At 37.6% G+C, this 27678-nt stretch overlaps 1 protein-coding gene across 1 annotated transcript in view; it reads left to right on the forward strand.

The window, feature by feature from the left end:
- Nucleotides 1–27678, forward strand: part of Fto (fat mass and obesity associated) — a 379565-nt gene that overhangs the window by 100615 nt on the left and 251272 nt on the right. Inside the window, exons 2-4 of the mRNA XM_013027975.1 lie at nt 4925–5002; nt 11801–12419; nt 26530–26673. Of these exons, the coding sequence (XP_012883429.1) occupies nt 4925–5002; nt 11801–12419; nt 26530–26673 (841 nt within the window). The remainder of the gene's footprint in view (nt 1–4924; nt 5003–11800; nt 12420–26529; nt 26674–27678) is intronic.

Genomic DNA, 27678 nt, shown 5'->3' on the forward strand with positions numbered 1-27678 from the left:
GGCATAGTTTCTAGGTGTTGGCTACTAGGGAATTTTTAAAAGAACTTCTTTGCTTTTATTTACTGTTGTCTTGAATTTCATCTAGCGGTTGCACCTTTCTTTATTCCACTATCCCCTATGGGTGGGCATTTGCATTGCTTTTAATCTTTTTGCTTCAATGAGCTAACTCACATATCATGAAATTCACCCTTATATTGGCACAATTGAGTAGTTTTAATGTTTCCAACATTTTGTTCTGCAAATAATGATGTAACTTTGAGTATGTACTTACCTGAACCATGGTAAAAATGTATTTGTAGGAGAAATTCTAAAAAATATTATGCTGGGTTAAAGGATAAAAGCAGTTGAAGTTGGAAATGAATTGCCAGTCTCCCTCTCATATGTATTTCACTTTATACTCTTGGAAGCAAAGTCTAAGACAGTCTTTTATTCTTAATGATTGTATTTTTTTTTTTTTTTTGTCTGTTCTGGGGCTTGATGTAAGGGCCTGGCCACCGTCCCTATGTTCAAAGCTAAAGCTGTACCACTTTGAGCCACAGCTCTACTTCCTGTTTTCTGGTGGTTAATTGGAGATAAGAGTCTCACAGATTTTGCTGCCCAGGCTGGCTTTTAACTACAATCCTCAGATCACAGCCTCCTGAGTAGCTAGGATTACAGCCACGAGGGCCTGCTGTACCTTTTTTTTTTTTTTTTTAGGTTCGTTTGTTTTCTTGTGTTGGTTCTGAGACGTGAACTCAGGCCTGGTGTCTGTCTCTGAGCCCTTTTTGCTCAGAGCTAGCATTCTACTGCTTGAGCCACATCTTCACTTCTAGCTTTTTTGGTGACTAGCTGGAGATAAAAGTCCCAAGGACTTACTTGGCTGGGTTAGCTTCTAACTGTGATCCTCAGATCTCAGCTTCCTGAGTAGCTAAAATTACAGGCATGTACCACTGGCGCCTAGCTAGAATTTTGTCCTTGTGACATAGCTGTTCAGGTTTCATTTTTTTTTTTCCTTCAGTAATGGAGTTTGAACTCATGGCCTCACACTTGCTAGGCAGGTTCTATACTACTTAAATCATGCCTCTAGTCCTGTATTATTCTGATTTCTTTTGAAATAGGGATCCTCTTCTTGCCTGTGCTCTCAAGTAAGCCCCGAGCCACCTACTTTAAGCTTGTCTTTGTAGCCAGGATAACATGGGTCCCACTACCATGTGTAGTTTTCCTTTTTAGAGATGAAATCTCTCAAACTTTTATGTTCAGGTTGGCCTGGAGTCTCAACTTTCACTCACAGCCTTTCACATAGCTTGGGATGAGATGTGCCACTATGCCCATCTGTGGGTTGAAAAGGAGTCTCATGAAGTTTTCTAACCAGGCTGGCTTTTAACAATAATCCTTTGGATATCAGCCTCTAAAGTAGCCAAAATTATAGGCTTGAGCCACTGGCATCTGGCTCAGATTATAATATTTTTATTTTCTTGGTGAATTCTTTTTTTAAAATATATTTTTATTGTAAAGATACTGTACAGAAGGGTTACAGTTACATGAGTAAGGTAGGAGTACATTTCCTGTCCAGCTTTGTTACCCCCTCCTTTGTTTTTCCCCTTCCATCTCTTCTCTCCCTAGCTCCCCAACTCCTTCCTCCCTCACCCTCCCTGAAGTTGTAAAGTTCGTTTTCAGCATAGTGTCTCGTACATCTCATTGCTACAATGGGTCAACCTGTATCTTTATTTCAGCATTTCGTTATTTCCCTTCCCCTCCCCAAATTAGAAAAATGTATATATTAGATGCAGGGCACCGGAATCAAATACAGTTAAAACAGGGGTTATACCATGGGGGAAGAACATACAAAAGAAACAAAAAAAAATCACATAGTATAATATAAGTACATTGAAAACAACAGCAAGGAAAAGAAAACTTCTTGTGTCCCTATCTTGGGGTTCATTTTGCTTAGCCAGATTACAATATTTTTAATTGTTGGATACTCTGGGTTTCAATTAAGCTGAGAGGTGGTTATTTTTCTAATAACTTACTTGAAGCCCTTGGCTTAAGTATTTTTGCCTGCATTGATACCTGTTGACCTATGGGACAAGTCTGTTGATATTTAATCTGACTTACATGGAATATGTAATTCCTTTTGGAAATCTACACCTTTGTGCTCTACATTATAAGCGGATTAGCTTTATCAATGAACTCTCACAAAGGAGACCTTGAGTTGGGTTTTGTAAGGTGCAGCCTCTGAATTATTAAAAGCTTGAAAGTTTTGGTGGCATTTATAAATATTCTAGTGCTTTGTATTTATAAAAAGTCCTAAGAACTTGCAAAAGGTTCTTGGGAAATTCAGGCTTTCCTGAGCAGAAAATTAAATTGAGGAATAGGATTTTGATTAAATTAGCAATGGTGTACATAAATGTGTAAGTATATTTGTGGAAATATTATTAGCTCCTTTTTGTGCACTAATACTAAAAGCAGATAAGCCAATTATCCAATTAGTGAATTATTCAAGCTATACAAGTATTGGTATTTCAGGTCCTTAGTAAGAGAAGATCTTTCCCTCTCATCATTATAGGTCAGAAAATAATCAACCATCAGAACAGAGGTTTAATAGGTCTAGGATTATGCATAAAAATAGAATTTACTGTTTATTTTTGCTGATGACTAGTTATTATATTTCTAGCATTTTTTTCATTATTCACTTCACATTTTGATTTAACAGCTTCAGAAAGCTTCTGAGTGCTACCAAGAGGATGTTTTCTCTGAACTACTCTGATGCTGATGAGTTGTGAATTGAAGGCTTCTTTCTTGGGTCAGAGGCTAAAACACTGGACTACTAGTTAAGTAGGATTTGCAATGTGTAAGACAGTAGCTAGTGGAGCAGTGTGTTTACCAAGCCTGTATGCTGTGTGTGTGTGTGTGTGTGTGTGTGTGTGTGTGGTGTGTGTGGTGTGTGTGGTGTGTGTGTGTGCGCACGCATGCGCGCCCGCGCCCGCCAGGCTTGAACTCAGGATCTGGCATTGTCCACTAGCATTTTCTCTCTGCCCAATCTGGCTTTAAATCCTCAGATCTCACCCTCCTTAGTCCCTATCATTCTAGGTGTGAGCCAGTAGTCTCTGGCATGTTAACTGTGTTCTTTACCAGTGTAGATACATTGGCCTACAGCCAGGTACAGCACAGTCTAATTCTTAGTCATGTCTTACTGGCTTTACCAAACCCTGACGATAATTTGCTGTTTTAGTGTTATTTGAAAACCACTTATTTCTGCCATTTTTTACAAATAATATGTATTTGTGTGTCTGTGTATACAAATATATGCCATTTATATGCCACATACACAGACCCTGTATATACCTGCATATATGTCTAATGTGTTAGATCAGGTGTTTGAAAAAAAATCAGAATGATAATCACTTCATATGTGTTTGCTTTGTTATAAGACATGACCCACTCTCTGACTTCATCTGAGTAGCAAGTGCTGTGTGAGGAAGATATGGATTTTTTTTTCTTCCTTTTTTTAAGAAGTAGTTCTGGAGATAGAATTTAGGATTTCCGCATGCTAGGTAATTGCTCTACCACTTGAGCCAGTACTTTTGGTTTTTAGTTGTTTTTTTCTAGTAGAGTTTTATTTGTGCTCTGAAATGTGAGCTTCGCATTTGATTCTTATCTAGCTGGGTTTACAGGTATGTGCCATCATGGCCAGCTATTGATTGAGATGGAATCTCATGAACTTTTTGATCAAGTGGGCCTTGAACAGCTGTCTTCCAGTCTCTGCTTCTTTTATAGCTAGAATTACAGGCATGAGATACTGTTCCTGTAAAGAAATAGTTTATCTTGAACAGCTTCTTATTACTGAATATTAAAAAGGGTGCTTCATAAAATTGAAAGAGAAAAGCAAAAAAAGAATAATATAGGTTTAATAACTGTTATAGTAGTGAAAAGTTTATCTATTTATTTATTTAGTTTTCACTGGTCCTGGACCTTGAACCCAGGGCCTGGAACTGTCCCTGAAACTCTTTGCGTTCAAAGCTGGCTCTCTACCACTTGAGCCACAGCACCACTTCAGGCTTTTTTTGAGTAGTTTATTGGAGATAAGAGTCTCATGGTGCTGTGGCTCAAGTGGTAGAGAGCTAGCTTTGAACGCAAAGAGTTTCAGGGACAGTTCCAGGCCCTGGCTGGCACTGAAAGCCATCCTCAAATCTCAGCCTCCTGATTACCTAGGATTGCAGGTATGCACCACTGGTGCCCTGCTAGATCAATTATTTTTTTTTTTTTAAGTTTTGTTCTTTTTGCAATATTTAGATTTGAAGTCAGGGCTTGTGCTTGAACCATATCCCTAGCCCCTTTTTGATTTATTTTTCAGGTAGGGTCTTGCATTTTTGCCAGGATGTCTTAGACTGAGATTGTCTTAGACTGGGATTGCAGACTGGGATTTCTTGCTGAGGCTAGTCTTAAACCATGATTCTCCCAATCTGTGCCTCTAGAACATCTGGGATTACAGACAGGAGCCTGAACTGAGAGACTACTTTTACAAAAGCAAATAAATGTTAACAGCATAAGTAAATATCCCAGTGTTATGCAGGTAGAGGCTTATCTGTTAGTTTACTCTTTTCAGGGATAATATTATAGAAGGGTGGAAAACCAACTGTGTCTCAAACACAGATAGATAGGAAGATTTGTTCTGGAAAACTATATTGGGTAACTTAAAAAGTTAAGCTAGGGATGAAAATATCTTGTTGTAAAAGATGGATGTGAATCAAACACTCCAAAATCTGTGAGTAAATCATTTTTAAATTCATGCTTCATACATCCTGAATTTAAAAAAATGTGTGCTTCATCAATTATTAATTACTCAATTTCTATATCTAAAAGCTCATGTATTCAAATTAGCTAAGCTTTCTATTTGAGGTCATTTTACATTTAGTTACATAGAATCTTCACTATTTTTAAACAGAAACTGAGGCTTCTTGAGGAGCTTGAAGACACTTGGCTTCCTTACCTGACCCCCAAAGATGATGAATTCTACCAGCAGGTAAGATTTTATTAGTGTGTAGTGATGTTCTCTGTGTGCTTTTATTTATTTAGCCAGTTCTGGGGCTTGAACTCAGGGCCTAGACACTGTCCCTGAACCTCTTTGTGCTCAAAGCTAGTGCTCTAGACTTGAGCCACAGCACTACCCCTGGCTTTATTGAGTAACTTATTGGAGATAAGAGCCTCATAGGGACTTTCCTGCCTAGGCTGGCTTTAACCCATGATCTTAGATCTCAGCCACCTGAGTAGCCAGGATCACAGGCATGAGCCACCGGTGCCTGGCTCTGATGTGTCTTTTTTACTTGTGAGCGTGCTAATGTAGGAAGTGGAAAGATCGCTTCCCTGTCTACTTTCTCCATAAGCTCAGTGCCTTTGCCAGACTGCCCAGGCTCTTTCCCACTTTTCTTTTGATTCCTATCATGAGGATATTTTACTTTATATTTTTATTATCTTTAAGTAGTTGTATAAGTAGTTGTTAAGTAGTTCAACAAAGCAGTTTATGAATTCAGTGCCTCTTGATGTGTCACCCCTTTCAACAGTCTCATTCACCACTCCCAACCCACCCCTTCCCTCATTTTTCTTAATTTTCAGGTTACATATTGATTTTTTTTTGCCATTTAAGAAAGCAGTTTGTGTATACAATGTGTCTTGATCTGTGTCTCTCATACTTTTCTGCCTCTACTCATGTTGTCTTTCTGACAATTGCTGTGTCTAGTTCTTCATAACTTCATTTAAATATGGTCTCCCTTGTGAACAGGACCCCAAGTTATCTTACTACAAGTCAAGTCCACTGTGCTCTCCTCTGAGCTACTTATTTGTAAGTACTACTGTTCTTGTGTAGCAATGACTGGATTCTGTGTCTCTGGCCTTTTCATCTTTGTGAGCACCTACCTTTCCATTATATGTGTTAAAACATCTAAGACAAACCCAGTGGCATGGTGGATGGGAGTAGGGGATTTATTCTCCTTACTTAGAAATCTAAGAGCACACTCCACAATCCAGCCTCTCAGAAGAAACCACCCTTCTTGTTTTCTTGGCTTGGCTCTCTTCTATGTGAGGTTGTGCTGAGTAGACTCTGAGGGCTTCCATAGCCCAGGGGATATGTGATCTTTGGACTACATCTAGCATCTCAGAAGAGGATCCACTGGTTCCATCGAACTATTCAGAAGTGGGGTCATTGGCCTCTACAGTAGCTTCCTTCCACCTTTCCTTCCTTCCCTGACCACTCAGGGTTCTACAGACATCCAGAGTCAGATCCTTACACTTTCTGTTCTAAGCCCTTCAGTAGTCTCCCAGCTCAGTCAGAGTAATAGCTTAAAAGCCTCGCATAATGCATTCACCTACATAGCACCCTCACCTCATTTCCTGTTCTCCTCCCCACCCAACTCTCCTCATTCTGCTGGCACTCTTCCTCTTCTTGAAATGAGCCAAGCATAGCCCTTCCCTGGGGCCTTTGCTCTGGATGTCCTTATGCTCAGAGCACTCTTCCTCTGGGTCTCTGTAGGGCTGTGTTCTTCTGTCTCCATGTTGCCTTATCAGAGGGGTTCTCCCTGACCATGAGGCCTTCCTATTTTGCCTTATTTTTCTATAGCACTTACCACCATGTACGATACTCTTCACTTTTATTATTTGTTCGTGTCTGGCTCTTTTTTTCTTTTCTTAATTAAGCTTTATTTTATTAAATAGGATTTCAGCATTATTCTTGATTTTAAAGAATTCTTTGCACTTAAATTGACTCCACCTCATCCAATCACGTTGTCATAAGTATGTAAAATCTTGAATTTTGTAATTGATATTAACAAAACATTGATTTAGAAATTTAAAAGTGGGATAAGCAGTAGTACTCACTGGATCCTATGTTGAAAATGTACTATACAATTTGTGGGTAGAGACAAGAAGGAAAAACTGGGAGAGACCAAAGGAAAGGGTGACATTAGCCAAAAGAAATGTACTCATTACCTGACTTATATAACTGTAACCCCTCTGTACATTACCTTTCCAACTATCATTATTTTTCAAACAATAGTTAATACCCTGCTTTTCTTTTTTTTTTAAACCAGGTACAAGATCATAGAAAGTTCTCTTCTGAATTCTCAGCACCTACTGTTTTGCAGGTTTTGTGCTCCATAAATAGGAATTCAATAGTGAGGATTTTCCAGATTTCCTTGCTAATTATCCCTCATTCCTATGGCAATACATTCATGCTGTACTAAGTCTTCCTCTAAACTACTGGCTTTCATTTCTGTCTATGCTATTAAAGTATGGGACATTATAAAATAACTGCCTTAGTTTTTTCCATTTTATTTATGACACTTTATATTGTAAGTATTGGATAAATGTTAAAACACACACACAAGAACATGAACTGCCTAATGACGGGCCACTGTTGTCACTTTGTAGCAAAGCACTTTTTCAGCAGCCTGTGGTGGCTGGGGCCTGGCTTACAGGGACTGCTGGATGCACTTCTCCTACGGCACAGCTTGCCATCATGCAACTGTAGACGGTCCCAAATAAATGAGTATAGCCTTTTAGTGTTGGGATGGCTGCCAAATTGCAAGCATTTGCAACAGAAATTATAGAGAAAATGTTAAGATGGACAGTGCAAGTTGCTGTCAAGTGCAAAGTATAAAGTATTACAGCATAATATTAATTGCCAAATTAGGAATGTACTACTCTGAAGTCAGAGTTTACTGACATTGTTAAGTGAAGGGCATTTCCCAAGTCACTTGAAGGCTCTGTTTTAATTCACTCTATCTAAGGTGAAGTTCTATTGAGTAAGTTCCATTAAGTAAGTCTCCTAAAAACTGGATCTTAACCAGTTAACACCATGTATGACTTTTCTGGATGATGAAGTTCTTTCACAGCATCCCTTGAGAAGAGAAGGAAAGGTAAAGCTTTGTGTTAGGTTTAACATAAGCAAAATCATAAAGCCTAATCTCTGGAGACTTTTAGCACTCGCATGTTTCAGACATTGGTAAGGGCCTGGCATGTTGGAACTTTATCCACACACCTTTCCAAATACTTAGTAAACTATGTAATCATCATTAATGTCACAATATCATTTGTATATTCAAGAAATATAGACCATGACCATACAACTACTAGTATAATTTCATGACTCAGTATTCCCTGGAAAAACTTTTAACTGGATTAAACGAAAAAATTTTACTAACATATTTGAAAAACTGCCAACAGCTGCTCCAAATTACCGTGCGATATCTGATGTTCTGCATATACCTGTCCAAAATGGAAAGTGAACTTATTTGTTTGACAGAATGAATTCAAATGATTTAATGTTCAGTTTTTTCCCCCAAAGTTACTTGTTCTCTTTAGAAAAAAATCTTAACAAATGTTACATAGCACATTTTTGTGTCAGGCACTAATTTAATCACTTTATAAATAATAAAAGACCAAGACATTTAGAGTGAGAGTTTTCTCACTTGGATTTTCCTTGAGATAGTGACAAAATTAGCCAATTATCACTAATTGTTCTCATTGTGTAAAATAAAATTTCCCTAGAGCATTCAAATAGTAGCAGAATTTCTGCCCGATAGTTTTGATTATTCATGGTCTGCAAAAAGAATTGCCTGGCAAAAGAAATGTAAAAGTTCAGAATTTTAAAATGCAAAATTGTTCCTTGATTTTTAAAAATTTTTTACATTTATTTTAGAAAATTTGAAAATAATGTAATGTCAGTGGAAAAAATAAAACATTCCCACTTATTTTTTCCTAGAGATTAGCATATTTTCTGTCTTTTCTTTCTGTATTTTCATGAAACCAGCATCTTCATAGTTTGTTAATTAATGCTTTTCATAAAGCAATATAAAATTTCTAGTACATAATAAATAAATAAATAAAATTTATGTACATTCACTTAACATTTCCCCCTTTAATCTTATTTGCCTTTTGTGCATTTTGGAGGCTTTCATTTTTTAATTATTCTACTAAAAATCTGCTGAATGTTTTTATGATCTTAATTTGTTCTTATAATCTAGTGATTATAAGAATGCAGGGCCTTATTCTCACTTGTTTGCTTGGCACTCTACCATTTGAGCTACATTTCCAGTCTAGCTTTTCACTAGTTAATTGGAGAGGAAGTCTCTCTACCTTTCCTGCCCAGGCTGGCTTCAAACAACAATCCTCCAAGTCTCAGCTCCTAAGTAGCTAGCATTGTAGAATCAGCCTCACCTGCCTGAGTAGCTAGGACTGTAGACCTGAGTCACTGCTGCCTGGCTGAGAGTATATTGGTACCTTAGAACATAACTAGTTAGTGATAAAAGGAGTTATTGCACTTTACTATAGAATGTTTGGTCTGCTAGTAGGATTGTATTGGCTGTTTAGCTAGAAACTATAATATTAGTGTTTCTGTTTTTCCAGTTGGGATGAATAAAACCTAAATGGGATCCTTGTGAGTTTCAAGATGGTCCGTAGTAATGTAAGAGATGAATGTTCTTTTTACATTCATTATCACAAAGCTCAGGTACTCTCCTACTGTTTACTTTTTTTTTTGCATTCAACTTCACTAATTGATTTTTCTTTGACATAATTCTATTTTTCATAGACTTTCTCTGTGTTCAGCCAGAATAGGTTAGTTTATGCTGCAGTAACAAATAACCCTCAATTCTCAGTGGCTTTGCCCAATAATATTTCTTGTTCAATTTACATATCACTTGTGGATTGGCAGAGAGTCACTACTCATTAAAGTAAGTCAGGAATCCAAAGTGGTTACTTTGCCAGAGGGAAAAAGAATGTTCTGGAAGGTCTTGCACTGGCAATGAATTGCCCTGGGCTGGAAGTGGCAGCCATCATTTCTCAATGGACAGAATAATCACATGTTTCATCCATCATGAGGGATCCAAAAAGCTGGTTGGTAAGGGGAAAATTTTGGAACTATTGTTCTAGAATAGGAACAGGACACAATCTTTGCTTGTGATTCACTTTATAGTTTGCTGAGAAAATTGAAGGGCTCCCCAATCACCAAATAAAAGAAAACAATTATGAAAAATCTTCCACTAAACTAATAGTGAGGCGTAGTGGCTCACACATGTCATTCCAGTATTCAGACTTAAGCAGGATATCACATTTTAAGTCAGTCTGGGCTACATATTGAGACCCTTTCTTAAAAATAAAAATAAAACTAAAAAAGTGAAACAAATAAAAAAACAACCAATAAAAGGTAACCTCTGAGACTTATCTGCCCATTATCAACCTGTCTGAATTTATATTTTTTCTTTTTCCATCCTTTTCTAATATAGGAAATCATCTCATATTCAAATGTTTTGGATCATAAACTTGGCCAATAATAAATTTGTACACATTTAGTGGTGTCCTAGTAAACGTTTAGTACCTGGCTTTCTGGAGGAAGTTCCAACCTGGATCATGTGTTAGTTTATATCTATCTTAGTCCAGGCTCTTGTAGCCTTTCTTTGGATGCTAGTATTAGCTCTTACATAATTTGACATATTCACATGTATCAAGTGGTTTAAAATCCTGCCTGATACTATAACTAAGAGTGAAATTTTAAATCATTCTGCTCCCCTTGAAATCTTCCACTACAATTAGAGTGAATTCCAGATTCTTCACTGTGTGCTATGCATCCTGGCTTCTGCCTTCCTTTTGTCCTTAGTACCAAGCACCATTGAACTCTGGCTATGTACAAATTCATGGGTCAAATGGTAAGGAGCCAAAGTGGTGAAGGAAAGCCAATACAGTCCTCTTCTCCATCAGTAAACCCATGTGCTCCTGCATAAGGGAAGAGAATCATTTTGTTACTTTTCAGTGTCATTAATTGGATGATTACATCATTTCATCGTTCATCTAGCCAGCCACCCATTTAACATTTGTTGAGTATATTCTGTGCACTATTTTGTAGTTGTGAACAAAATTGCGTGGCTCAGTGATCATGGAGCTTAGTTTAGCACAAGCCTAGAAGTGTGGCTTAAATGGAGAGTACTTGGGAGGACTTGAGTTCACTTAAAAAAAAAACAAAAAACCAAACAAGAACATATGCTATGGAGCCCTGTGACATCAAATGCCAGGTCTGATGTTCACAAGTTGTTTTTGATTTTGAACAAGTTTTTTTTTAATGTCTCCGTGCTTCAGTAGTTATATCTATAAGCTGGAGAAAATGACACTGCATAAAATTGTAAGAAATGAGTTAATGTGTATAAATCAGTTAGTTGAATAGTTGGCTTATGGTGGGCTCTTAATGTATGGATAATGAGTAGTTAGTTCATAAAATTGTATTTTTCTGGGAGAGCCAAAGGCTGAGGGTTCGAAGGTAGGGAGAAATGGTCATAAAAGTAGCCTGGGAGGAGCGCTGGGAAGGTGGCTCAGTGGTAGAGTGCTTGCCTTGCATGCATGAGGCCCTGGGTTCGATTCCTCAGCACCACATAAGCAGAAAAAGCCAGAAGTGGGGCTGAGGCTCAAGTGGTAGAGAGCTGCTCTACAGCTGAAGAGCTGGGGGACTCGGGGGCAGCGCCCAGGCCCAGAGTTCAGGCCCCACAACTGACAAAAGAAAAAAAAAAGTAGCCTGGGAAATCAAAGCACAAATTCTTACTTTTTGTTTCAGTTGAAGAAGATTAATATTTTGGGCTTAAATTTGACCATTTTAACTGGAAAGTTTGACATTTATTTCGAGTCTTCTTTTGTTAGACTACGAAGATATGAATCTTCTTTGGAAATGCTACCTGGTAGGCCTCCCTTCTCCCAATGTCCTCAAAGTAGCACATCTTTGAAATAATCAAATTATAGCAATTCATCAACTTTTTTTATTTTTTCCTTCTTGCTTTTGTTTTAGTGGCAGCTGAAATATCCTAAACTGATTCTCCGGGAAGCTGCCAGTGTGTTGGAAGAGCTCCACAAAGAGGTCCCTGAAGCCTTTTTCACACTGCACAAGCATGGCTGCTTATTTCGGGACCTGGTAAGGATTCAAGGCAAAGATTTGCTCACTCCGGTATCCCGCATCCTCATTGGGAACCCAGGCTACACCTACAAGTACCTCAACACCAGGCTCTTCACGGTGCCCTGGCCTGTAAAGGGCTCTAACATAAACTATACTGAAGCTGAGATCGCAGCTGCATGCCAGACCTTCCTTAAGCTCAATGACTATCTGCAGGTAGAGACCATCCAGGCTTTGGAAGAACTTGCTGTCAAAGAGAAGGCTAATGAAGATGATGTGCCAATATGCATGGCAGAGTTTCCCAGAGCTGGTGTGGGGTCATCCTATGATGATGTAGTGGATATTAAGAGCAGAGCGGCATACAATGTGACTTTGCTGAATTTCATGGATCCTCAGAAAATGCCATACCTGAAAGAAGAGCCTTATTTTGGCATGGGAAAAATGGCAGTGAGCTGGCATCATGATGAAAACCTGGTGGACAGGTCAGCAGTGGCAGTGTACAGTTATAGTTGTGAAGGTACAGTCTACTCTAATTGTAATATGACCAATTGTTCAGCTCTAAAGATATGCATGTGCATTCTTCCATGTGTGCATACGTACACTGTGTGCTTTTGTGTGTGTGTATCTGTGTGTTTGTGTGTGTGAGTTGTGTGTCCTTTTGGGGCTTGGCTCACCTGTGTGTCTGGAGAATATACCTCTTTCTATTCTAGCTGTGCTCTCTGGCTCACTGTTACTGCACTAAGAATAGTTTTTGCATGTAAGCACTACTGTCATTTTGACTTTTCTATATCCAGGACAGCAGCATCTTGGATTCATTCAGCCAACTGCTTTTCTCTAAAGCTCTAAGTAGATCATACAGTTGCTATAATTAGCTTTCTAATAAAGGGTCAGGAAAACAGAAATCTATCAAATCTTTCCAGGTTCTCACAGGTGCATATTCTGTGTTGCCAAAATTCTCTCATGGTTGACATTATATCTTGATGAGTGTGATTTGTCAAGTATTGGCTTGTTTTAGGTTTCATATCATTTTTACTACCATCCCTTCTTGCTAGCAGCAGTTGAGATGGCTTTTGTAAGCAGACATTCCTGTTTTCAGCAAATTGTCTAGTTCCCTCTGCAGTTTTTCAGTTTTAAACCTTGTTGGGTAGCTATGGATAACTTGTTCTTGTGTTTTTGAAATCCATTTGTCTTGGAACAAAGATCATAGATGATCATTTAGTGTCCTACCAAGATTTCTTTCTTTTGATTAGGATCTTCATAGTTTCTAGAACAGCTCTGTAAAGAGGTAGGTGCATGTACAAAGGGCACCATGACCACTGTTTTTTGTCCCTACCTGACTATTTGGCAAAGTAGCTCCTCTGTGTTCTGCTGAAAAATTTTGGAAAACCAAAGTTCTAGATATTCTCTCAGGGAATGCTGGAATTTTTAAGAGCAATTTCTTTTAGGCAACTCTAGTTATTTTATTGGATTTTGTTGTTATTACTTGTGTTTGCCTATGGCCAAGTTTTAAAAATGTCTCTATGTTTCTGTATAAACTAGAGAAAATAATAGTATGCATAAAATCATGAGAAATGAGTTAATGCACATAGATCAAGTAGAGTAATAAGTGGCTCACAGTAGATACTTACTATCAAGTACAATAAGTACTTGATAAAATTGTGCTTTCTTTTAGAAAATTGGTTTAAAGAAAAATCTCATTATAATCTTAAATTTCTTTCAATTTTTCAAATCTCAGAGAATTCCCCAGGATTACTAATACCTTTTCTAATTTTACTTTTTGCTTTCTGTCCAAAACCAGGAACTAGTTTAATGGTTGAGAATTTCACCAGCATTCCTGGCATATCAAGTAATGATGCAGATCTAAGAGCAAATCCCATGAAAGGATTCAGTGCTGTCCTAAAGGAAAGAACTAGAATGCTCTGATCTTTAAAAATACCTTGCCAGAAATTGGAGAGATATGGAATCCCAGAACTCTGATGCAAAAGAGCAATGGCATTGGTTAGTTTCTTTCAGATAGAGGCAGCACTGTGAACCTGTAGCAGTGTATGCAACTGCTTGACCTGCTACAACCATGTCTTTGTATTCTCACTTATTCTCAGTCTATAGATTTCATCTTCTATTGTGTGTTCTTTGTATGGGTGATCAAATGAATTTTGAAAGCTAGGATTCCTTTCAGAAAGGAATTTAAAATTTTAATAAATAGTTTCTAAGGTGAAGAGTAGGTAAGATTAATACAGTATATAGTTACAAAATATAAATATATATTATATACATAAATATTACATATTATATAAATATATAAACAGAAATCTTCATACTGGCAATTGTCATGGGGGGAACTATGGGAGGTGATCTATAAGAGTTTTGTTCTCTTCTGGGATTCCTGTAATTCTATCCAATAAAAATGACAGTACTAAGAGCTCCTGCTTATTGAATACCTACTGTTGGAGAGAGAGAGAGAGAGAGAGAGAGAGAGAGTCACTGTAAAGCACTCTGCTATGTTATAAGCAGGCACATATATATGTCTATATACATACTCACAAACATATATCCTGTCTCTTATTAAGAAGACATTGAGGTTTAGGATAGTATTTTGTATGTGTTTATAAAATTATGAAATTTCTCTTGTGAAGGGAAGCACAATTGTATTTCTCCTCTCCTCTCCTCTCCTCTCCTCCCCTCTCCTCCTCTCTTTTCTCGGTTGTGGGGCCTGGACTCTTGGCCTGTATGCTGTTCCTCAGCTCTTCAGCTCAAGGCTAGCACTCTACCACTTGAGCCAAATGCCACTTCCGACTTTTTCTGCTTATGTAGTGCTGAGGAATCGAACCCCGGGCCTCATGCATGCGAGGCAAGCGCTCTACCACTGAGCCACCTTCCCAGCTGCACAATTGTGTTAATACTATTTTTATTAAGAAATGAAGAAACTAAAGCACAAAAGCATAGTTAACTTGTTCATGGTTACATAGCTAGTAACTAACAGACCTAGGATTTAAACTCAGACCTCTGAGGGTCTTAGTGTCTTAACTTCCAAAGCATTATATCTTAGGAGCCAGTATTTACTATCCTATACTGTCTATAGCCTTGTGGGTTGGGGTTTTAAGGTATCCATTTTCTGAAAGGGCGAAGGGATCCTTCCGGCTCTGACAGCTTCCTTTCTCCCCCACATCTGTTAGTTCCCCCCCCCCCACATACTCTCATGTGATTGGATTGGATAAGCTTAGTCTATGAAATTGAAAGGTTCTTGACTATTGTATGCTTTTGGTTCAGGTGCTAAACAACCAAACATCTTTCTAAGAACAACTTTCTAAGAGTTTTTTTTTTTCCCCCAAGTGACAAGTGATACCTTTAGTTTTCCACCAGAAAGTAAGGTAGGGATAAACTGTCTTGTAATCCTAGGGAAAAGGTTGACTTGAAGAGCCATTTGATTGGGGTTGAATCAGCTTTATAGGGTCACAGAGTAGAAACTACAGAATCTGAATTGTTTCCCATGACCTTGAACATATTGAGTGATTACTAAGGGAAGTTCAGTTAGCCATTTTAGACACTATGGGGATTCAGAGATACATCAAACCTTCTGTATGTCTTGATGATATAAAGTGTGCTCTTGGGCTTATAATTCTTAAATGATGAAACTTTGGATCTAGAAGAGATTTTTGAAATCATCTGATTTTTGTATCCCAAGGGGAGAAAGGAAGTAGCTTGCCAGAGGTCACATAGTTACCTAGTGACAAGAGCAGGGATGTCAGCTGAAGAGTGTGACTTGCTACTAGAGAGGTTCACATAAACTGCATTGGGAGTTCAGATTCAGAAGTGATTACTTCTTACTGAAATTAAATTCAGTTGAAGCTTAAAATCTTCAGGACTTTGCTTTCAATACCTTTTCCCAGGGAAATCTTCTTGTAGATTTATAATGAGCCAATCATCCCTCTTTGGTTTATTTTCATGAGTAGAGGTCATTGAGAAGTAATTTGTATAGGATACGTGTAATTATATACTAAATTCATTGGCTTTCATATGCATTTCTAGTTAATAGATATCTCTAGAAGGAAGATTGAAATGGTGGAATTTTTAATCAGGAATGGCTTCAGGGAGCCATATGTAAATAGGCAAAGTATTTGATTTTCCATTTCCAGCTTTACTGGCAATTGGCTGTTACTCCTAGCTGTATAAAAAGAATTTTAGCAGGGAAGGCCTTAAAGAAAGGCCCATTGTTTAATATGGCCCAAATCTTGTTGTTTGGAACATCTTCAAAAGTGTCACCTAGACAATAACTATTGGTTTGTATTTTTGTTCCATTGTTTGGACATTGTGACATTGTGTTTGTAGAAAAAGTAATTATTAAGGTTTCAAAGTAGTATTTTAATATTACAGAGTATCTCCATTATTTTTTGGTCTCCTATGAAGGGACAAGGAGACTTGTAGAAGGAAGAGAGTCCAATCCATGTTTCCCATTGAGTGTATGATAACCTGCAAAGTAGGGACTTTATAGTAATTTGTTGTTGTTGTTGTTGTTGTTGTTTTAGAATCCTAGGATTCCCATCCAGGTTTCTGATTTGGGAAAAGCTGAATCCTCTAAAGAAGGAAACTTGTTCCATATTCTTGACTTCACTTTGAAATGAACAGCTCTTATATTTCTTAGGTCATCATTGTGACCATGTGAAACTGTATTATAATTTGGGCTAGGGGTTTTGGAGCATCCTTATTTTTTATTTTTAGAGCATCATAATTTTCAAAAGTGACATTTAATGTTTTTCTTTGCCTCTCAGCATCCCTGACTTAAGATCTAATTTGGTCTGTGTTTTTGTCAGCTATTTTTAAGAGCTCTTACTACTGCACTGTAAAACTCATAGGGTTCTTCAAGGTACTTAAAAAAAACTCCCTGGGAAACTATTCGTTTAAAAATTATATTTATGTTTTTCTTATCTTTCAGTAGTTGTACAAAGAAGTTACCATTCAACAAAGCAATTTATGAATATAATGCATCTTGATTTATGTTACCTTTTTCATCATTCTCCATTCTTCCTAACCCAACCCTTCCCCTCAATTTTCTTAGTTTCTTTCTCTCTTCATTTATCTAACCCCTTCCCTTGGCCTACCCCCACACCTTTCAACTGCCAGTTTCTTGGTACTCATTTTGTTGGACCATGAGTTTTTCTAAAGAATTATATCACTTGAATTCTTGCCTATAAATACCATGTTTTGACTAGTATATTTGTGTGCATTTGCATGCAACTTTGTATGTGTTTACTTGTACATTTATAAATTAATTCTAACTTGCACACATGAGAGAAAACATGTATCCTTTGTCTTTCTTGGCTTGACTTACTTCACTAATCATTCTTGGAGAAAATAGCTATTTTTTAGAGTAAATACAGAACTCTTAAAAATCCAATTCAGTTATGTACAAAAAAACTTGATTAGGCACTTCTTGAAAGAAGATACACAAATAGGCAATAAGGATATGAAAATATGCTCAACATCATTTAATCACCAGGGAAATGTATATCAAAGCCACAATGAGCTTCACACTCATATATATATATATATATATATATATGTACACCATGCAAACATACATAAAATGTCGTATATACAAATAGTGAAATAGTATTTACCTTTAAAAAGGAATGAGATTCAGATACATGCAATAACATGGACAAGTCCTAAAGGCAGTATGCTCAGTAAAGTAAGCTGGATAATTGTGTGATTCTGCATATATGAGGTACCAAAGTAGAGTAGTCAAATAAATAAAAGCAGAAAGTAGGACAGTGCTTATATGGAGTGAGAAAGGGAGAGAGGCTGGCATTGTTTAATGAATACTGAGGTTCTGTGTGGGATAATGAAATTATTGTGGAGATGGATATTATTGAGTTTCACAACAATGTGAATATGTTATACCACTGAACTAAACACTTAGAGATGATTGTAATAGTAAATTTTATATGTATATATTTTATCACCATAAAAGAGAAAGTAAAATGCTGGGGTATAACTATCAGGGTGCACAATATGGAAAAATCTAAAAATAATTATGCTAAGTGAAAAAGGCCAGAACATAATTAGATACACAGAGTATGTATTTGATTTCATTTGTATAAAAGTCCAGAAAATGACAACTAGTATAATGACAAAAAGCTGGCAAGCATGTCAGCGAAAAGGAACCCTAATGACAAAAAGCTGATCATTGGTTGCCTGAGGACAGGAAGTAGGGCTTACAAAGAAGTCCAGGGAAATCTTGGCATCAAGATGTGTCAAACACCTTGACTGTGGGGATAATTTCACAGGTGTGCTAAGACTTAACAATATATGTACCTGTTTGTATGCCAATTATATCTGAATAAGCTATTGAGAGAAGAAGGGAGTTCAGCCCCTCTGTTTACTTAGCCTTTTCTTGACAACAGAGATGTCACTGCTGGTCTTCTTTTCTTGCAGGCTGTGAAGAAGGGGCTTTTGTCTTTTCTTTCCTCTTGTTTCCCCCTCTTCTTCCCTTTCCTCTTCCTTGTTTCTCTTTTTTCCTCCCTCCCTCCCTCCCTTCCTCCCTCCCTCCTTCCCTCCCTCCCTTCCTTCCTTCCTTCCTTCCTCCCTTCTCTCTCTCTCTTTCCTTTCTTTCTTTCTTTCCTCCCCCCTCTCCCTTTCCCTCCCCCCCTCGTCTCACTTTGTGAAAAGTATTAGGACTGTACTGCTCTCCTGGTCCATTGTCTGGATTAACATGAGTACTACTTCCTTTCCACTCAGCATTCTGCAATAGCTCCCAGTTTTACCCCCAATTCTGTGTATTGCAATAGGACAACCCAATAATCTGCCCTCCATACTCTTACCTCTCTGCTTTCACTGCTGCTACTTTTCCCTTCTCTCTCTATTCCATCTACACTTACTGTTTCTGAAACATCCTTATCATGTTCCATGGAGCACATTTGCACTCCATGTTTTCTCCACTAGACTGTTTTCACATTAATTTCCAAGTGACGCATTCCTTTTTATCCTTGCTCAAATGCTGTCTTCTGAATGGGGCTTGCAGGATTTCTGGATTTCAGACTGCAAGCCTGCTGTCATTGGAGGATATTCTTCAAGCATGTGTTTGTTTGTTCATTTGCTTGGGTGGTAAGTGAGAGGGTCCTGAGGATTAAACCATGTCCTCAGTCCTTGAGTTTGTGTTTAATATGATGTCTTGTATTTTTGTACAGCTGATCTCAGACTGTAATCCTCCTAATTCTGCCTTCAGAATAGTTGGGACCAGCGTTGCGAGTCACCATGCCTCGCTTGTTTTGGAGATAAGGTATACTAACTTTTTGTCCAGGTTGGCCTGGAACCACAGTACTACTATTTCTAACTTTTGAGTAGCTAAGAGTGCAGGTATAAAGAACATGCCTGGCCTCTCCAAACACTCTTTTGAGATTTCAAATGTCTTTATCTTTATTTTATCTTGACATGTACATACATGGGTATGGAAATCTTAATAATAAAATATTTTTTTCAGAAATTGGAGGACATTGTATTAACACTGTATTTTATGTTGAGTTCTTAGTTTTCTTCTTTATGTCACTTTGTTAGATGTTGTATAATATCACAGTGATATACCTATAATAATATCTATGTATGCAATAGAAAATATTTGTTGTTGTTGAGTATTTTGTGCTGTTGGTCTACAAAGTGACTATTTTTTTTTTTTTGTCGGTCATGGGGCTTGAACTCTGGGCCTGAGCGCTGTCCCTCAGCTCTTCAGCTCAAGGCGAGTGCTCTACTGCTTGAGCCACAGCACCACTTCCGGTTTTCTAGTGGTTTATTGGAGATAGGAGTCTCACGATATTTCCTGCCCGGGCTGGCTTTGAACCGCGATTCTCAGATCTCAGCCTCCTGAGTAGCTAGGATTACAGGCGTGAGCCACCGGCGCCCGGCTACAAAGTGACTATTACCCAGTAACTGTTGACTTCTATTGCTGTCTGTTCAATGTTCAGTTTTAAGAGTCTTTTCATAGATGGATCTAGCCAGGTTTAATTTTAAAGGTTAAGTATTCAAGGATAGCAATGAAAAGAACTTGTTCTTAGATGTGGCTTTGAATGCTGTATGTAGTTTTACCTGAAATTGGATGAACAAATAATTATCATATTTTGATCAAATCAGTTTGGTTCTGGTCTTCTCTCCTATTTACACTGTGAAAGTGTCCAGTAAGTCTCCATGACCATCTTTGTACCTCTAGGTTGTTCAGGGTTTTGCAGCCTCTATGGTTTTAAGCTCTGGTTTGGAAAATACAGTTTTTGAGAAATGTCTCTACTTCCTTTCCTTATTTTATATTTTACTTCAGATAATATGATTTTGAAGGGCCCCCAAAGCAATTTTTCTTTCCCTTTCCCAATTTCTTTTACCCGTAAATCCATGAAATGTGATGTAATGAGGTTCTACTATGTATGTGAATATTTTTATCTTAAAATTTTTTTTTCCAAATGCTTAATGTGAAAGCTGACAGAGCCAGACATCATGTTGAAGGGCTTTAGATTTCTCCATAAAGACTTTGCAGTATTTTGCCTGAAATCCCAGAAAACTTATAATTAATTTTACAACTTAACTCTGTCAGGAGACTTCGTTTGTCCTGAGTTGCTTGTTTCCAGGCACCTGAGAGCAGCTTCTTATTATAGATTCAGAGCTGGGATTGATTAGTTTCTCCCTTCAAAACTCTTCGAAATTCTCCATTTCTTCAGACCATTCATTCCTCAGTGGCTGGGAAAGGAGTGTATGCTGTGTCAGCAGCAGCTGACTCTTTCTCCCAACAATTAAACAAAACCTCTCTAAACTGTAGAACTCTGGCAAGGAGGCTCTTTTCTAGCTAGCTTTTCTTTCCTAGCAATATGTATGGTCCTTCGAGTTGTTTCCTAAACCTTGTCTGGCTTATACAGCTCCCTTTTGTAATTACACTGGGAACCTGACCAGAAAAAAGTGTACTGTGTCTGCCTGTACCTTCAAGAGTTGGTTATTCTGAAAAACAGATCTGACCTCTGAAAAATTCCTTAGTGTCTCTCATAGGCCCCCAGTGTAAGACTAGATTCTTCACTGTGTTTACAGAACCTTTTGTGTTCTGCTTTCTCTTCCACTGCAGCCTTTTGTCTTGCAAGTCAATGTCATTCATGTGCCACTTTTGTGACTGAGAATTGATCATTCTCTTTCTTTTAATCATACTTCTTCTGTCTGTGCTTTTCATAAATTTTCTAAACTTTAAATGGTTGCACATGGACGTTACAGTTTAACATGTCCACTGAAGTGTCCAGTGCTTCTTGATCAGTCTCTCCTCTTTTATCATTTACTCCTTCCCCCCAAACTCATTTTACATGTCCCAGTTCCTTTGCCACATATGTACATTGTTCTTACACACTACATGCCATTTCCCATTTAGGATATATCTTTTCAACCTCTCACCTTTGTCGTTTACCTTCTGTCTCCCTCCCTCCAGTTTTAAAAACTCCATCCTGGAATGCCACACATCAACACAGGCTAGAGAAAACACCATCACTAGGCTCCCTTTACCAGCTGATCATCTTTAATTTTTGGTTTTTTCCTGCCTCAGATCTGTAACATGGATAGGACCTTCTGCTTTAGCCCCTCAAAGTGTGAGCTCAAGACAATAAGCAAGCTGGGTATTTGTAGCTCAGGCTTCTAGTCCTAGCTAATCAGAAGGTTATGATCCATAAAATCTTCATTTGAAGGCAGCCCAGACAGAAAAGTCTTTGAGACTTCATCTCCAGGGCTGGAAAGGTGGCTCAGTGGTAGAGTACTTGCCTTTCATGCATGAGACCCTGGGTTCGATTCCTCAGCACCACATAAGCAGAAAAAGCTGGAAGTGGTGCTGTGGCTCAAGTGGTAGAGCACTAGCCTTGAGCTGAAGAGCTGAGGAACAGTGCCCAGGCCCAGAGTTCAGGCCCCATGACCGACAAAAAAAAAAGAAAGAAAGAAAAAAAAGAGAGACTTCATCTCCAAAATAACCAGCAAAAAGCAGGGCTTGAGACATGGCTCAAGTAAGAGAGTGCCAGACCAGTTAGCTTGAGGTTCTGAGTTCAAAACCAAGTATTCTCTTAGAAAGGATAGGGTGGGGAAGGGAATAGAGAAGAAAATTACATGGTGGAACAATGATTTCTTAGCTCATGGCTAAAGCAATTAGGAATGAAGGCTAAGAAATGGACCTGTATTTAACCTGTGGTGATGATAAATATATTCTTACATATGAAAAAAATTACTGTCATATAACATTAATTGTGTGTGTTATTAAATAGGGCACATTTTTATAATATATTTTATTTGGTTGCTATTGTAATCTTTCCTGTTACAAAGAGTCTTCTGTCTGTTTTTCCTTGTAAAACTGTGGTAGCATATAGCTTTAAAAATGTAAACAGAGTATTTAATGGCATTTGTTCTTAATTAAATGGAATTATATTTGCCATCAAAAACTACTGTGCATAAAAACTCAAGCTAGTTAGTTTTGGGAGTAAGTTTGGACATTTTATATTCAGCATTATTTTGTATTTTGTCATTTGCTGCTTTAACAATTTGATTAGTGGGAATGGGAAATACAACAAGCACAGGAAGGTACTTTAAATCCTTTCACTTTTACTGAAGCTTCAAGGCAAGTAGGAACCCATTGCTTCTGCTTGTTTCCAAAATCACATGGGGCAAAGTAATCAGTTGTAGTTCCTATGGATAATTACGAGTTGACTTCACTGAGAAGTGAGCAACACTATACTTAAGCAATAAAAAATTTATCAGACATACAACTTCTCTCCTCCCTCCACAGCCCAGGGGGAAGAATCCTCAACAAAATATCATTTTAATGAGCTCATTTCAGTGGTGCTAGATTTATGGGAGACACCAGGAAACACTGATTGCAATTGCTGTCTCTGATTGTCGCTCCAGACTTTATTGGTGCCATATTGAGAAAAGTGCTGGGATGAAAGTTGGAAGGGAAAGTGGTCAGCAGGACTGTTAGACTGTAAAAGTGACCTCTTCTTAAGGTGTCCATTCTCAGTGCTTTTAAAAAAATGCCTCAAAATCATTGTCTTTGTAGCTTAAAAGGATTTTTCCTTAAGGTTATATAATAGATGATTTGAACCGGAGAGGGGCACGTTAAAAAGAACTTTCAAAAATTATCTTTAAAAAGTTGTAAAAAAGAGTTGTCATTAAACAAAGCAATTTATGAATACAATGCATCTTGATCAATGTGATCTCTTTCAATTTTCTTACCCCCCTCTTTGACCCATTCCTCCCCTAACTTTTCTTAATTTTGCTGTATGTAAAATGGATTCCTGACTACATTCTCCCCCTTTGCCCCTTTGTCTCCCCCTCTTCTTTTGCTCTCCCCTCTTTGTAGGTACACATTTCTGGTGCTTTTGTTGGGCTTTGACTTTGTTTTTCGAAGGAAGTACACTAAAAAGTTGTATTCATTTTTTGTTTGCTAATTGTTGTCTCTTGCCGTTAGGAGGCCACATTGGATTGAAGGCTCCCTGAAGATTTTAGGTTTGACAGATACAAATACATGATTTTTGTATTCTCATGTCAGTATTCTTTTGCTGACTCAATCTGGTTATCAAATAATTTATCATTATTTTGTAGTTTGTATGCTCCTATTATTCATGTTACATTATTAGGTGGTAGTGATGTTACATCATCACTATTTTATGCATCCTCAACATCTTTGTTATATGTACTTGACTTTTCTCACTACTGCATATAATGTTATTGTATATCAAAACTAAAGGAGAGAGCAGCAATCATTTTCTGAAAAGGGTCAAGTGATAAATAATTTCAGCTTTGTATGTCTTGTAGTCTCCGTCTTACTACTGACTCCTGTTATGTGTGATGTAGCCATGGACAGCATGTAAATGAAGGGCATGATTGTGATTTAGATAATTCTTACTTATAAAGCAGGTCAATGGATCTGTTTTGCCTATGAACATCTTGCTTTATGTCCTGGCTCCAGGGCAAGGTTCACTAGCTCTCTTGTAGCATGTAGGAAGGTACTACAAGTGAGTGAAGGGGTTGCCTGGATGTTATTACTAGCAGAGAACATACACTTTGTTGAAAAGGGGCAGCCACTTCCTACCAATAGATCTGATTCAGAAATACCAGAGCTTGTAATTCAAGAATAGCTGGGAATTTGGATTTTTATACAAAATGCCTTGCACAGTTGTTAACTAATTTAGATTTGTTAAGTGTATACAGTATAGGTGAGGTTGTGGTTCACAAGTTCTAGTTCAGCAGATTTCATTGTTTTGCAAGCATAACTGTGCATTCTGTAAGAAAAACAAGTGCCAGTGAATGCCTTCAGACATGAATAATACCAGTGTACTGTTGGTGCTGCCACTGCCAACTCTTCTAGTGTTTGTGGCAGACAACACTCATTGACCAAACACTTCAGCTTGGAGATACTTCTGCACTAGGGCACCTGGAAATTCTTTACCAGTGTTCAAAAAAACAAAACAAAATGACCCACAACCAACAATTTAGCATCTTCCCTGATATGGAAGATGTTTAGCATCCTCTTTCAGAGGAATCTCTTTACAAATATTTTTGGTTTTACTTAGGAAGTGGCCTTAAACTTGCTGTGTGTATTCTAAAGACATCTAATCAAGAGATACTCAATTAAAAATTATAGGAGAAAACATGTGTTAGAAAGGAAAGAAACTATGTACCAGAGTAGGATTCTGCTACTATGATGGTATTAGATTTTAGATTTAAATTTAAGGAATTGAAGAATATCCAACGTTGGATATGTCCTTAAAAGCCATCTAGCAGCATCTGCATTCCTCCTATGCAGAGACTATGAACTTACAGTTTCTGGTCTGTTGTTTTTCACTATATTTTGTGCAAAGTAATACGAATGGGCAGAGAGAAGAGTTTCTTTTTGTTGTTTCTCATTCTTTCCATCTCTGACAGCTTTTGGCCTTTGTGTGTGGTTACATGTAGAGTAAGATGTTCATAATTAGAGATCCTGTGTCCTATCAATGTATAAGAGCTCTTTATGTATTAAGATAAACATGCTCTGATGATTCTTGTTTTTATCTCCATTTATACAGTACTCTCTTCATCTCTGCAGTTTCATTTCCCTATGGTTAACTATAGTCTGAAACTCTTAAATGAAAATATTCAGTATATAAACAGGTCATGAGTTTTCAATTGTATGCCACTTCTTTGGGTAGCATGATGAAATCTTCATGTCATCTTCCTCCATCTCACCCAGGACATGGTCATCCCTTGGTCTGCTGTTAATGCAGGCTGTATACAAATCTGCCCTTTAGTCACTTAATAGCTATCTCAGTTAACACATCAGTAATGACTATACTGCAGTGCTTGCGTTTAAGTGAGGGCACTGAAATATAGGACCAGTGTTTGTTCATGTCTCTCATTTTGTCTTTATTTGCTCTGTTAGGCTACTCCAGAGGGCACCTTTGTGTTGACCATCTCTTCTAGAATGATGCTAAGTCTTGTGATGTTAGACCTCCTTTTCTGTTTCTTCTTCTTTGTTTTCTCCCTCTCTGTTTCTTAGCTTTGACAAGGTTCCTGCTGTTTCCCTACTGAAATATGAGCTTTGGGCTGAGGCAGATCTATATTTTGTCATGTAGAGAAAGTAGTCACCTTTTTCTATTTAGCTGAAAGGAAAGGAAAGGGAAATGTAAGAATGAAAGGAACTGTATTTTTTCAGTTATTTTTGTGTTACCACTGTGATGACTCATAATTTTAGTTTTTGCTTTGATCTGTGAATTTCATTGATTTTAAGAATAAGTTTTTGGGGGCTGGGAAGGTGGCTTGGTGGTAGAGTGCTTACCTTGAATACATGAGGCCCTGGGTTCGATTCCTTAGCACCACATAAGCAGAAAAAGCCAGAAGTGGCGCCGTGGCTCAAGTGGTAGAGCGCTAGCCTTGAGCTGAAGAGCTGAGGGACAGAGTCTAGGCCCAGAGTTCAGACCCCATACTGACCAAAAAAAAAAAAAAAGTTCTACTTGATCATGGGATATTACTACTATTTTCTTATGTTTAGAAATTTTTATTCCTTTTTCAGATTTGAGATTGGTATGTGTATGTGTTTCTTTTGTACTTTTGATACATAGTGATTTCCATGAATGAATGTACAAACTTTCTTTTTCCTATATTCTTATTTTAAAGAAATTACCCAATTCTTAATTGTTTAGTAGTTGAGTTCTTTTAATTTCTCTGGGCTTTTGTTTTCTTGAGAGAATTCTTTGATAACTTTAATTTATGCTTCGTTTAGCTCTTCTCTTTTTTCCTAGATTGATAATACTGTCTTAAACATTTTTGTTTTTTGATACAAGGTTTTGATACAGGCTATGTAGCTCAATCTGGCCTTGAATTCTAGCTCCTCCTGCCTCCTGAGAACTATGATTATAGGTGTGCCACTATTATCCCAGCCAAAATAAACCTTTATCTTCCTTAGTATCCATGTTCAGTTGCTCATTATTTTGTTTAAAGTTCTTTGACAAAATATCATGTTAAACATATTCTAGTATGACATAAATATGTCATTAAAAGGAAATTCTTCACTTAACATATGTTAAACAATTAAGATAACAATTGTAAAACCCAGAAGTTCAGATTTAACATTTCTTTTCTGATTATTTTATTCTCTACAGATTCTGAAGAAGAAAGTGAGGATGAGTCTAATCTTGAAGGCAGAGATCCTGATACTTGGCACGTTGGTTTTAAAATTTCATGGGATATAGAGACACCTGGTTTGGCAATACCCCTTCACCAAGGAGACTGCTATTTTATGCTTGGTAATGTTGAGAATCAAAATTCTATTATTGTTCTCGTGTTCTCTATGTTTGAGTTTAAGATTACTGTCACATATTTTGAATATGTCTTTTGAAATAAACTTTTGAATAGTGAAACTTTTTTGTGAGAACACATAGGTAGATATTAATTTTTGTTTTTGTTTTATAAGATACTGCTGAATTTTTATTCTTATTTTTTACTTCTGTTTGTCCTGGGTCCTGAATTCAGGGTTTACCCCCTCAGGTTTTGCACTCCTCCCCACCCTCAGGATTATAAGGTATGAGTTGTTGGCACCCAGAAAGATATTGCTGAATTTTTATTTTTGTATTCATATAGTACTGAGAAACAAACCCAAACTGTACAAATTCTAGGCAAGTAGGGTCTCTAAAGAAAACAAAAAACTGAGAGCACAGAAGCTCTGATGTGCTAACAGACTATGTTCAGGGTTCTTCGCTAGAGTTATTAAATTATCCAAAGCAATTTAAAAACACTTTTGTTCATGGTTTTGGTAGTGAGAAAGTTGTCTTCTAGTTTTATTTATTTTATTTTTACAGTTTTTCCCAGTGCTGGCGCTTGAATTCAGGATCCAGGCACTGTCCCTGAGCTTCTTTTGCTCAAGGCTAGCACTCTACCATTTGAGACATAGTGCCACTTCCAGCCTTTTCTGTTCATGTGGTACTGAGGAATTGAACCCAGGGTTTCATGCATGCTAAACACTCTACAACTAAGCCACATTCCCAGCCTTGTCTTCTAGTTTTGAAGTGACTTTCTACTCAGAAGCTGTTGGTCTTACCACAGGGACTTTCTCTCTACTTCATTTAGTTCTTTAGGAAGTGATATTTCAGCTGTGGTTAAGCCTAACCACTTGAACGTTTTCTTGCTTCTGTGTTCTAAATGTGTGTGTGTGTGTGTGTGTGTGTGTGTGTGTGTGTGTTTAAGAGCTGTACTTATTTTGTAGTGCACGCACACTATGTGAACACTTATCTGTCTTTTAATTACAAAGCTGC

This window comes from Dipodomys ordii, unplaced genomic scaffold (assembly GCF_000151885.1).
Source record: "Dipodomys ordii isolate 6190 unplaced genomic scaffold, Dord_2.0 Scaffold106, whole genome shotgun sequence".
Taxonomy (NCBI): Eukaryota; Metazoa; Chordata; class Mammalia; order Rodentia; family Heteromyidae; genus Dipodomys; species Dipodomys ordii.